General features: G+C 40.7%; 1 protein-coding gene across 2 annotated transcripts in view; it reads left to right on the top strand.

Annotated features, from left to right (window-relative positions):
• The window catches only part of Plcl1 (phospholipase C like 1 (inactive)), a 304,222-nt gene extending 292,045 nt beyond the window's left edge, over positions 1–12,177 (top strand). For both annotated transcript variants that reach the window (XM_034499032.2, XM_076931898.1), the window contains exon 6: positions 8,869–12,177. In XM_034499032.2, coding sequence (XP_034354923.1) covers positions 8,869–9,051 — 183 coding nt within the window. In that variant the 3' untranslated portion in view covers positions 9,052–12,177. The remainder of the gene's footprint in view (positions 1–8,868) is intronic.
• Positions 12,178–12,934: the final 757 nt, after the last annotated feature.

The following is a 12,934-nucleotide window of genomic DNA, read 5'->3' as shown; positions in this document are numbered from 1 at the left end:
GCCTTACACAGAAGATATTGTATTGCATTTTAAAAATATATTCTTCTAATATTAGTAAGGACCTTTCCAGCTTTTGTCAGCTCTGGCCTTGGGAGCATTCTACATCTTTCAAGTTGTTGTGAGTCTTTGACAATGAGAATGGTTTTCAGCTACTAGAGGTAAGGCTTCCACAGCAGTGGTTATTCTAGGTCTTCCTGTGATGTCATATGGCAACCATAAGGGTTGTATGAGCTTAGATTTCAAGGTTGTTTTTGCAGTTGGTAGGTCATCTGAGATACTGGAAATTTTCAACAATGCTAGTCTTTGAAATTTTATTTGAAATGTGGTTAGTTTCATTAGCGCCCTGGAAGAGGTGGATATCAATGTTCTATGTTTTCTTATTAGGTCTGTTAACGGATATCAATGTTCTATGTTTTCTTATTAGGTCTGTTAACATAGAGATAAAGAACATGAACAAGAGAGGGAGGGCAGACAGTAGGGAAGCAACAAGCCACGCCTTCTGGTGTCCTGTTGAATGGTTCTTGTATCAGAATGGTGGCAAGGATTATTGGGACACTAGGATCCTCCTGGGAATGGAAATTCATAAGGCTTTCAGGATCATGTTTTTCAAGTTTAGCTTAGGGTGTTCTGTTATTCGGCTCACTGGTGTTGAAGCAATTTTGTTGACATTTTCTGTGGATTATGCTCGCAATCATTGCCCACAGCAGACAGGTGGCCTTTCCAACAGTGCTTTCTTGAAGGGAGCCCAAAGCAAGGAATCTACAGAACTGTAACAGGGCTGTCATCGAAGATGATGTTCACCGCTAACTCCTTCTGCTGACAGACAAGTTCAGTCCATTTGTACTTTCTTCTGTTTTAAAAGAAGAAATAGCTGTTAAAAATTCCCCTCCAGTATTCCTGAGTTAACATCTTTTAAAATCTATATTTCATCTCTGCTACCCAAGACCCAATCGGGGAAGTGGCCTAGGGCCCCTTTCCTGGATTCTCACATGCCTTTGGGCCTTTAAGTTTTATTTTCTGCTTCTCTATCCTGGTGCTTCTCCTCCCTTCTCTCTCTCACCACCCCCCGCCCTAATCTAAAAGTCCAGCCCTGTCTCCCTGCCCAGCCATTGGCTGTATGACAGTTCTTTATTATCATTTGAAGCCAGCTGTGGGTAGGGACCCTCAGGTCTGCAAGCGTGGCTTTTGGGAACTGAAATAAGACAAAGCATCAGAACCAGTTCCCAACATTGAAGTCATGAGATAATCGTCTACTAGGGGTGAGAGAGGGTCCCTCATCCTGGGGATTCCCAGTTAAATTTCCACATTAATGTAGGTACATCTTAAAAACAGGATAAAGCAGTATTGCAATTCTGGTTTTATTCTTGGGAACAACTTATCCCTAACCTTTCCCAAATCCTGTGTGTCACTGACAAGATAGCTTCAAGATTCATCGTTCCTGGAGTTCTGGTTCTTCTCAAATTATGTGACCAAGTTTCCTGGCGGGTAATTTGGGTTTATTGCTACTACAAGGAGGACTCATATCTGAGGAGTAATGAGTCCTCACATCGATAGCATCCTTAAGTTTAACTTATGTTCATCATGAACCAAATTCTTTAATCATCTCTTTGGAACTGATTTATTAGGGTTTATGATGGCAGCATACTAGGAGTATGCCATCAAGAGAAAAACATCTACCCTGATATGAAAACATTTATATGTATGTAGTGAGTAATTATAAAAACAATCCACAGTAATCTGGCTAATCACTGGCACTGATGGTCTCAGTCTGTTCCCAGCCTGGTACTTAGCCCAAGACCAAGACCTCGTGCTTCTCCTAGCCAATGCATCTCCCACAAACGCCAGTTCTGCCTCTCCAGAGCTCCAAGACTGGCCCCATGGCCAGCTGCTGGCAAAGCTTTTCCACACTCCCAAGCCATCCAACCCTTGCAGCTAGCCTGCCGAAACTGGCTGCCACTTCCACAAATCCCCGTAACTCTGTAAAATGAAAACTCTGGAGGCTTGTAATTTACCAGCCAGATTTATAACAGTCAATCTTCAGCCCCCAAAATACTCACACAGAGAATTCAAAACTCAGTTGATATTGTTGCAAACTACACACCTAGATTGAACAAATGGGCCCTATTCAATCGTCTATGTAAGAAATTCCCAGTTACTTCTGGCTCCTAGGACCACATGGTTCCGGCTCATCCTCCTCTCCCTCTCCTTCAGTACCCTTTTGTCTTTCCTGACTCCATTTCTCTCTCTCTCTCTCTCTCTCTCTCTCTGTGTCTGTCTCTCTCTCTCTCCCCCTCTCTAAAACTTTCAGCTCAGCCTTCCCTTCCACTGCCCAATCATAGGCTCTAGCCTTATCTGACTAATTAAGATTTCACCTGACCGCACCTGAATATAGGCACTTGTGAGAGAGCAGAACATACAAACAGCAGTACACAACATATGTATGGTTTTGGTTTCTCAAATGAGGATATTAATGAATGTGCTTTTGACTTATTTTTAACACTGGTTTTTATTCTTTGTAACATTCACATATTTTATAACATATTTTGATCACATCCCTCCAACTTCATGTCTTCCATGTTTATATAACCCCTTGAGTCCAGTTAGCACTGCCTATATGCACATGGGTGTGGGACCATCCACTGAGACATGGCCAACCTACCAGCAGCCATGTCTCCAAAGGAGAGTTGACTCTTCCTCATCAGGAGCCATCAGATGCCAATGGCTCCACTTCTATTCATGCTGGGATTTTGGCAGAATTTTTTCTTGTGCAGCTCATGTGCAAGTAACTAAGTACAGCTGCCGTGAACTGATGTGTGCAAAACCTGTGCCATGCTCAGACATCTGCAGTTCACAGCCCTCTTTCCCATCTGCCAGCTCCCATATTCTTTTCTATCCATTAACCATGATGTTCCCAGATTCTTGGATGGGAGATGATGATATAGATGATGATGCACCAGCTGTTGATCACGCAGTTATTTACACTTTATACTTTGATCCATTATTAATCTCTGCATTAACTGTGACCCTCTACAAAAAGAAGCTTCTCTGACCAAAGACGAGAGCTGCATAAATCTGTAGGCATAAACATAAATATTTAGAATGCAATTTGACAGCACAAGCACTTAGCAAAATAACAACAGTAGGTTACTCTATGGGACTTGGGATTCCTCAGCCCTGGGATTCTGACCAGGCTTATAGAACCAGAAAGAAAATCTTTCCTGTGGAGCAGGTCTTCTATCCAATCAGAAATCATCTTGTTACACTCATAACTGCCATGCCACTATTGTACCAGTGGGCACATTTTGCAGGCAGGTCAACATTATGGCATGTGGAGTCCAGCACTTGGTGCGACCACTGATGTCTTTGCTTCTCCAGCAATACAGATAGCAGTAGGAGCTGGCCAGCACAGAGTTTCCTCCTCAGTGGAGGTTGAATTCTTTATACCCTACATCTAAAGTGAGCAGTGTCTTCAGAAGTTATGGTAGACAACTGTCCTAGGGTTTCATCTGGGCTGGCTCACAGTCCAGAGGTTTAGTCCATTCTTACCATGGTGAGAAACATGGAGGCATTCAGGCTGACATGATGCTGGAGAAGGAGCTGAGAGTTCTATAGGCAGATTGTCAGACAGCAGAAAGGAAGAGAGAAAGAGGGAGGTGGCTGGCTTGAGCACCTGAGACCTTAAAGCCCACCTCCAGTGACACACTTCCTCCATCAATAACACACCTATTGAACAAGGCCATACCTCCTAATAGTGCCACTCCCTATGGACCCATGGGGACCAATTTCATTCAGACCACTACAGACACAAAGATCAAAGTCAATAGCCTGTGTTAGTTATTTGGGTCCTCCATAACCAATAATTCCTAGAGAGGTATACCACTCTGGACATGAAAGCTTTTATTTAATGACCCCTGTTTTAGGGGAACAGCGATGTTCACTCAGGCAGGTTACTTCAAATTCTGTTTTTACAGACATGATATTTCTTACTTAGCTTAAAGAATAGTGAATTTCCATAGGCTTCTTCATGGCTAATCCATACTCTACCCTCTCCTTTCCCTGTTTTAGGGGAACAGTGATGTTCACTCAGGCAGGTTACTTCAAATTCTGTTTTTACAGACATGATATTTCTTAATTAGCTTAAAGAATAGTGAATTTCCATAGGCTTCTTCATGGCTAATCCATACTCTACCCTCTCCTTTCCCCAGTCCCTGTATCCTCCTTAAACATTTAACTCCATGAGATCTTCCCATCACTTGTACTTTTAACCTCGTTTAAGTAATGTGGAGACTCCCCAGTCTATGGCTTCTGAGTTAATAATGGCTAAACAAGCCTACCACACTGTGTGTAGAATAAATGGTGCTCTTTTGCCACCTTGGTCTCTGGGGGCAGCATTTCCGTTAGTGGGATCTATGGGATAGGGGTTCCCTCACTGTGGATGCATATTCTCCCGTGGAAAGAGTATCAGTGGAGCCAATCTGCCTGTAACTGAGTGTACAAACTTAGAGACAAACAGCTTAGTGGTAAGCTTCATTTCTTCAGGTGTGAGTCTACACATGCAAGGGTCTTTCCATTTCCAGAGTCCTGGTTAGCTGTCTTAAATACTTGTGGTATGCTCGAGACAGCACACACATTTCCTCCACATGTGACAAAGGCCCAGGTCACTTGCTTCTTCTGCTCTCATGAACTAACACCACAAGGGAGGTGCAGTTGTTTGTGGGAAAGGTGGAGGTGAGAGCCATGGATGCCTTCTGAGGGACAGACAGACCGCAGCCAACGCTATTCTTAAACATTGGGAGGAGTCTGTGGTTTTTGGTGAGAGAAGTAGGAAAAATAAAAATCATAAATATCTTCTGATAGATTACAAACCAGTTGATGATTTGTATTTAGAATTCTGGTTTCTTTCATGGGAATGGAATCATGAGAGAGGAAGATATCATTTTATGCTCAGTATCTTGGTTTTTAAGTCATATTGGTTGGTATTCAATGTCCTGATAGTATTATATTGATTGTAATCAGTTTATGAATCTCAACCTTCTGAGATGTTAGTGGATGAAAGCAGGAAGACATCATAAGGACTAAGTTATTAGAGTTAATCAAAGGGACAATGCTGTGACACAGTCGCCATATTTACAGCCCAAATCCTGTTGAGTATTTCCTGGTTTCTGGGCAATGCACTTTAATTACCATTAATGTAGTTAAAGGGATTTGGCAAGGAGTGTTTAATGTTTGTTTTTAAATATACATTAACTGCCATTAATTTTTAGCTTCAACGTGTAATGATGTATTATTTCTCAGTACTTTCTCAGTAAGTTGGAATTGCTGTGTAACCTTATATTCAGAAGACAAACAACCATGGAGGGTGGGTGGTACATGCCTCCGGACTCATTCTTCATGTCCATCAGCATCAGTGTGCTGGGATACTCTGGTACCCTTACGTTTCTTTGGATTAAAGTGTCTTCATCCTCCCCATCCCCACCCCAGCTGTGAATTCCTGCAGGCTTCCTGACAGAAGGAGTGGCAACTTGACATTTCTTTCAAGTTGGGTATTCTGTGGTCAATTGTGCATTAATTTTGCATAATATGCACGACGACCCAGATTCATTTTAGTGTATTAGAAGTGTTTGGGTTTGTATGCCACTGAAGAAAATAAAATTTTCTAGGTTTCACTCTGTCTTCTTCTTTCAAGATCCCTGTTTGAGGAGAATAGCATCAAGAAATTCTTTAAAAATGCCTTTCTTGGAATGTGCCTTAAAAACATGATATCTAAGAATCTTTCGCCTGATACAGCTTGAAGGAAATGCTTCACGGTGACAGAGCTGTGTGAAGGAAGGAAATCTTCTCTGAGCAGACTGGCCCCTGTGACAGAGTGGAGAGCAGCTAGGTGCTTAGGGGAAATGGCTGAGCAAAAAGAAGAATCATTAAGGAGGAATGCCAGACTGGGTCTTTAGTAACACACATCACCTCTGTACAATGTTCTAGACTAGAAACTGAATTTCTCTCCTAGTTCCAGTGCCTGAATTGTGAAGATCCAAAGGAAAAGGTGTGTGTGGTTAATTGATCCACAGAACAGGAAGAGCCTAGTCCTAGCTTCTTTAAACAATGGATCCCAGCCTTTCTTTGTAAACTCTACACAGCCTTTCGTTTTTCTTCCTTCATGTGTTAGTGATTTTAACTTCTTTCTGTTTGTTTGCTTGTTTGTTTGTTTGTTTTTCTTCTGCCGGTGACTGTTGCTGATGGGTCATTAGCAGATGATGTCACTGTGTTCTTGTATACTGGTACAAACTGTTTTCTCCGACTGACCATTGTTTTCTAGAGAGACTGACTTCACCAGAGCTGGCACTATCCGGTGTTTGGGCTTGGATGCTCCCGCTCAGAACTGAGGCTGTGGCAGTGGGCTGATTCAAGTGTACTTGATAACCTGCTGTGTGTGCGAGCCTCTTATGCATTGGTATCACCAGAACTGATAGCTCTGTGTATCTCATTTTTTTTCTCTTACAACTACAAAAGATGCCAGTTTACTTTCAAAATCTTTGATGAACATCTTGAAACTAAGTCTAAAGTCTTACAAGTAAAACTATAAAAATGATTCTTACATGAAGTCACATCATTAATATAGCTTGTTTATAAAGGACTTTTTCCATCTAAAAATATGTATATACCCTTGCAAAACAGATGCATTTTAAACATGCACCTCGAGCATCTATTATAAGACAGTTACACGTTGTTTATGATGGAAGTAAAAAGGCTTAACTGCTTGCTCGATCATTTTATGGCTGTTTATCTGCGATCATTAAATCATAAATAGCCTTTCAATCTGTTTCCTTCAATCTTTGGACTGGGAGGAAGGCTAAAGACATTCTGATTATGTCCACATATGAGGAAATGGCCCACCCTGGGTGGTACTCTGACATTTGTCCTGCCGGGTGTTCTTACTGTATCCTGGCCAAGCATTTCATCTCTAGATTATGCCAGTCAGTGTCATGTGGTCAGTCATTATTTTCTGTCTCTGTTGCTGTGTGGGTAGCAATCAATAGGTGACTTCACTGTACTTTGAAGAGTGTATGATTTGCTCTTGAAAGACATATCTTGAAGTGGTGAAGATCACAGACCCTTGAAACAAATGCAGATTCACCACCGGGCAGCTACATGATCTGGGGAAGGTGGTCTCTGTGGAGCTCTGTCTTATAATAGGTTAATAACAATACCTATTTCTTGGGATGTTGTGACAACCAGATGAATAATTGTGTTCAGAGCAGAAAGCTTATCTACACAGAGTAGGCCCTTTAAGTGTGCTCTTATCTTTACTTAATAATTGCATTTTACACATTCTAAATGGCTTCCATGTTTAGGGTCCTGAGGGGACTCATTCATTATTCATGCTGTTAGGAAACTCTTCCAGTTTCCAGGGATGCTGTGAATATTTTTCCCTCAGGAAATGTATCTCTAACTGACAGGTCCCAGCCTACAGTCTCTCCTTATTGTCTTTGAGGATGTTAATCTCACGGTGTGTGGGAAGGGGGGACTGGGCCCAAGGAAAGTCAAGACTTTAGTCCTTAGGTGGCTGTGACCTTGTGCCAGTCATATAACCTCATCATGATCAGACTCATTTCTTCTCATGGGAAGGCTTCACCTATCCAGCCTTCAAATGTACTTCTGAAGCCCTGGTCCGTGGTTGTGGTTGGGGTGACTGAAGACAGCCCATTTTAGCACAAACAGTAGGCGAAGCACCGCCACTGCTTATCTCCAGGGATTGGAAGTAGAATTTATCTAGAACTACAACAGGTTAGAAGCAGCTTCGGATGTTATCAATTTTCAGGAAATAAACATTTGTGGACATTTTTAGCAGGGAGTCTATACACGTCTCAAGAAAATGGCATTAAAATTAAAGAAAGGTTATATTTCATCATCGGATACTTTGTCTAGTTAGTGGTTGTCCCCTCTCTGAGTGAGCCTCTGCTCCAGCTGTCATAGCTGCAGTGTCTTCCCGTACGCACCCTCCCTCATCCTTTCAGGGTCCCTCTAGCCTCCTCTGCTCTGAGGGTGGGAAGAAGGGGGAGTGGCTTCCTCATTTGTCTGAACACCACAGAAGCACGTTCCCACCTCTGCACACATCTGTGGTCCTTCAGGCCCCGAGCCAGTATCAACGCATGCACTTAAACACCCTAATAATAAACTCAAGTCCCAAACTGAACTAGCAGGAAAGATTTGTTTTTCTGGCACATTGATGCAAATGACAGCCAGTGTGTCCCAGCAATAGTCTTGTGCTTTTTATTTAGATAGATGAGTGATGCCTGGAGAGACTTCTTTCCATTAGCCAGACAGGAAAATTGTTCTTGGGATGCTGAAAAGCACAGAAGGAATGTGGATAGCTAGCATTGTACCAGCACAAGCCTGTGGGGATAACCCAATATATCAAACGCAGCTTAGCAGGCACAAGGGCGTGTGTGCTTCACCATGGGGTGCTTGGCTTTGTACTGTTGACTTTAGCGAACCAATTTAATCTTCAGTTTTAGTGAAAAACATCTTTCCTCATTTCCCGCAGAATCTAGAAATGTTGGCCTGACTGGAAATGAACTGCAATTGTGTGCAAAGTATTATGGGAAGTTCAGGTGCACTCAGTGTGTCTACATGAGGTTCTCCCCACAGGATTCACAAGGGGCAGCCAGCCAGCATGCAGTGAGCTGGTGTGGCCAGGTCTGAGGTTCCATAACAGAAAAGCCAAGTCCTCCAACCATGCTGGAAAAGAACTCTGGGTGTACCCCTGGGAAAGTGAGCACATACGTCTAGGTGTCTTCATCCTTCATCAGTGTCGCTCATGAAACCGAGCCTGGCTGGTAACCTTCTTCTTTGCTCTTTCTACCTGTACAGGGACAAGGAGACCTGCTGAAGAATGCCAAGAATGAAGCCGTAGAGAACATGAAACAGATCCAGCTGGCCTGTTTGTCTTGTGGACTGAGTAAAGGCCCTGGCAGTGGTGCAGAGGCCAAGAGCAAGCGCAGCTTGGAAGCAATAGAGGAGAAGGAAAGTAGTGAGGAGAACGGGAAGCTGTGAGCTGGGCAGTGCGCATGCCCGCATGCTTGCCTTTTTGTTTTGTTTTTACATTCTTCAGACGTTCACAGAAATGATGCCCTCTGTGGGGTGTTGTACATAAACATATATTTTCACAGTGTCAGTATTTTACTGCAGTTAATTTATCTAAGTTAAAACTTTTAGTAGCAATGTTTTAAACTCTGAGCTGTGAGTATATACTTACATGTGGCTGCCTCTCTCTCTCTCTGTGTGTGTGTGTGTGTGTGTGTGTGTGTGAAAGAGAGAGAGAGAGAGAGAGAGAGAGAGAGAGAGAGAGAGAGAGAATAATAGAGTTAATAGAGTTCCTATTAAAATATTCTCTGTCGCATTGTTGGTTTTAGTAAGTTATTCTTTTATCTTTATGATCATTCGGGACAGTTGATAATCTGAATTCTAAGGAGCATTTATTTATTATATATAACCCATTGCTGTGGTTAGTTTTACCTCTCTGCCTTTGTCATTTAATTTGGAGATCTTAGCATAGCTTATTATTGAAGAAAACCAAATTTATAAAAGCAAAGGTGTTTTATAGATTACATATAGAATTAAAAATTTCTAAAGTTTCCATTAGAAATGAAAGTGAGTAGAAAATCTTTTAAAAATCAGGATTCTGAAAAGATAAATTCATTTCTTCATTAGCGAAATCTTTAAAATACTTATTAAATAAGATCAAATTTAGGAAGTTTCTGTAGATGTTTACTAAGCATGTGGTTTTGGTAGAAAAGCTGACCACAGTGAATTTGTAGCCACCAGGTAGTACTTTGAAACACACTAAATGCCCTGTTGTAACTAGCACTGTTGATGTGACAGTAACATTCAATTGTGAAATTTCCAGGTTTGCAGAAAGACCTCGTTCTCTTGAGCTGGGAGTGTGGAATCCATTTTCTATTACCAGTTGTGGGCAGATACAAGGAGTAGATTTAGTATAGAGCACTAAATTTAAATGTAAAGACATTGTTAAAATAATATATCATCACATTGAGCTGGCATAAATTCTGTACGTCAGATAACATCTTTATGATGATTTGAGAACTAATTAGACAGCATGTATGGTATAATTTTTAATCATACAGTAAAAACCACATAGCTAATTAGGGTACATTTATAATTATATCTAGATAATTTTACCCTAATGTCTTCATAAATTTCTTAAATGTAATGTTCATTCATCACCACGAACGGAACTGAATGTTCTATGGTTATGAAAGAATATATTTATTTAAAACGTTGCTTTTATTTTGAAAAGCTTCTTAATTAATTTGATTAACAAATATGCTAATTTGGGGAGCCTAGAGAAGATAATCGTTGAAATTTTGCAAATATAAACATCCTCTACAGTTACTGTGTTATTTCTGACTGTTCTTAATACTACTCTGTTCTTGTTGCACATTACCAAAAGAGTAAAGATACTGACAACGGATTTCTTGATCTTGTTTCTTGTAAATCTATTGGAGAAAAAGTTCTTTTGTTATATAAAAAGATATATATGTTAGAGGGTGCACTGGTTTCACAGACCAGGTATCATCAAATTACCCCAGGCATGTGGCGGAAGTGACTGGATTCACTTGAAGACAGATTTCCAACAGTCCTGAAAGTATCCCTCTACCTTGGTTCCTCTTACTCTTCTGAGAGAGGACTAATAAAGAATAGTCGCCATGGTTCCCTAGGACAGAAAGGTCAGTGCTGTTGACAGAAAGAAGAGCTACCTTACATCTGCCTGCTGGAGGCTTCCTGGGCATCTCAGATTCCATTCGGACCAATTTATTCCTTGTTGTGTGTAATTCTGAAATGCATGCTTGCTCCTTGCCTGGTGCCGGCAACTGGCAACTGCTGTCTCACCCAGCTCCCACCGCTAGCTTTGCCAAGCGCTCTGGTCTCCGCTTGCTCCTTGCCCGGTGCCCTTTGTCCAGCCCACCTGAGTTGCCGCAGATGGAAAACACCAGGCAGCCTTCATATTTTAAAACTAGCCAGGTAACTCAATGGCTGGGCTAAGAATATTCTGCCCCATCCTCCTTAGCCTCTGCCACCTGCGGAGGCTACAAACTATCAGTCCCTGAGACCTAGATGTCTGTCTTTCCTGTCTGCTCAACAGCCTGGTCGAAAAACCCCCTTCTTTCTTTCTCTTCCTCCCCTTCCTCCTGGGACTCGGAAATTCCACCTCTATACCTTCGCCCAGCGATTGGCTTCTGCAGTCTTTATTGACATAATCAAGAAACAATTAGGGAACCAGATTTTAGTTATCAGCTCCTCCCCCTACAATGCCTTACAGGTGATAAAGTTGGGTGACAAAAACAAAGAATATTTAGTCTTCAGACACAGTGCCTACTTCATTTCATCTATCTTTAAGCTCCTTGCATACTCCGTATCTGCGTGCATCTTCTGGAGAACGTGCTGTGGGCCTTGCCTCCCCTGATAATATTCCTGCAGTTGTCAGCACCCTTCTATTCAATCCTGAGCATCACTGCCAGGCGGGAAGTGGGACACGGCCCAGGGAAGGAGCTTTAGAGTTGCTGGGAGGATGCCCCTATGACAGTGGTGCCTTTGGATAGACTAGCAAAAGCACAATGACAGACAAACTGTGTTTGGTATTCATACAACACATGTTTTAACCGCCTACAAATGTCTATCTCCATTGTGGTCTTGAACTACCTTATGAAAAGTCACTTCTACCCATTATCTTTTGGTGATGCAAAACAGTTATTGTATATTAGTTATTAATTCTATTTTTATTTTTGTGTCACTAGTCGGATTTGAGGCAGAGGTGGTAAGTATAACCTTTGACATTCATAACTGAGAAGTAAAGTCACTGAAGTAGCAAATGGAAAACTACATTTGAACTCATGTCTGTCTGATATTATGTACAAGAGTATTTGTTCAGTGATTTTTATTTTAATTTTATTTTCAAAAATTTAACTACATTTGTAACTCTCTTGTCACCACAAAAACGTATATTGTCTTCTGAAAACATAATCAATATGAAAGCTCAAAAGCCGTCGAGTCTATAAAATAAAAATAAAATAAAACTATCAGTAACATTTTGATTTTATTTACTTAGACATTGTATGTAAGTATGCAAGTTATTTTAATAAAATTGATGTATTTTATTTAGTCATTGAATGTTTTTTAAAACATAGTTTTGAGAGATAGAGAAATTTCATATTTTATTCAATTTATCACTTTCATTAAAAGTTTGGATGTTTTAACAACCCAAGACACCTTTCTTTCCTCATCTTGACACATACAGAAACACACACACACATACAGTTGGACTTAGTTCTCTAAAAAGCATACAAGTATTCCATTAGTCAGAAAACCTCTTAACTCATGATGCTATTTCTGGTAAGAGTGATCTAAGTGGTGATATTAGGCCCATATAATAATTTATAATTATCATACTGTGTCTTGAAAATGATAGATCATAATATATTTAACTAATGGCCCCTTGTTAGACTTTTTCTACTTTTTATTTTTTTGATATGCAGACATTACTGTGATAAAAATCAATTGTAAAGTTATTTAACTTTTTCTTTCAAAGAAATTTCTAGAAGTGTTGTGGTTGGATCTAAGGTATTTTCAATCATATGTCTACATATGGTACACCAATGTTCATGGCACTGTTATTATAATAGTCAAAAGCAAGAAAAAGTACAAGGGCGTGTATAACGACTGATAAAAGGCAAAACCCATGTGATCATAAAAAACAATTTTTAGTATATTTTACTAGGCTTTCTTTTTTTTTTAAAAAAAAATTTGCTTTCAACTGAAATAGAATTTCATCGCCTTCCCTTCCTCCAGACTCTTCAAGGTAATAATAATAATAATAAAAAAAGGCAGAGGGATATTTCAATTAAGAATACAGTTGGAG

The sequence above is a fragment of the Arvicanthis niloticus genome, chromosome 3 (assembly GCF_011762505.2).
Source record: "Arvicanthis niloticus isolate mArvNil1 chromosome 3, mArvNil1.pat.X, whole genome shotgun sequence".
NCBI lineage: Eukaryota > Metazoa > Chordata > Mammalia > Rodentia > Muridae > Arvicanthis > Arvicanthis niloticus.
This window is presented reverse-complemented; position numbering and strand designations above follow the sequence as displayed.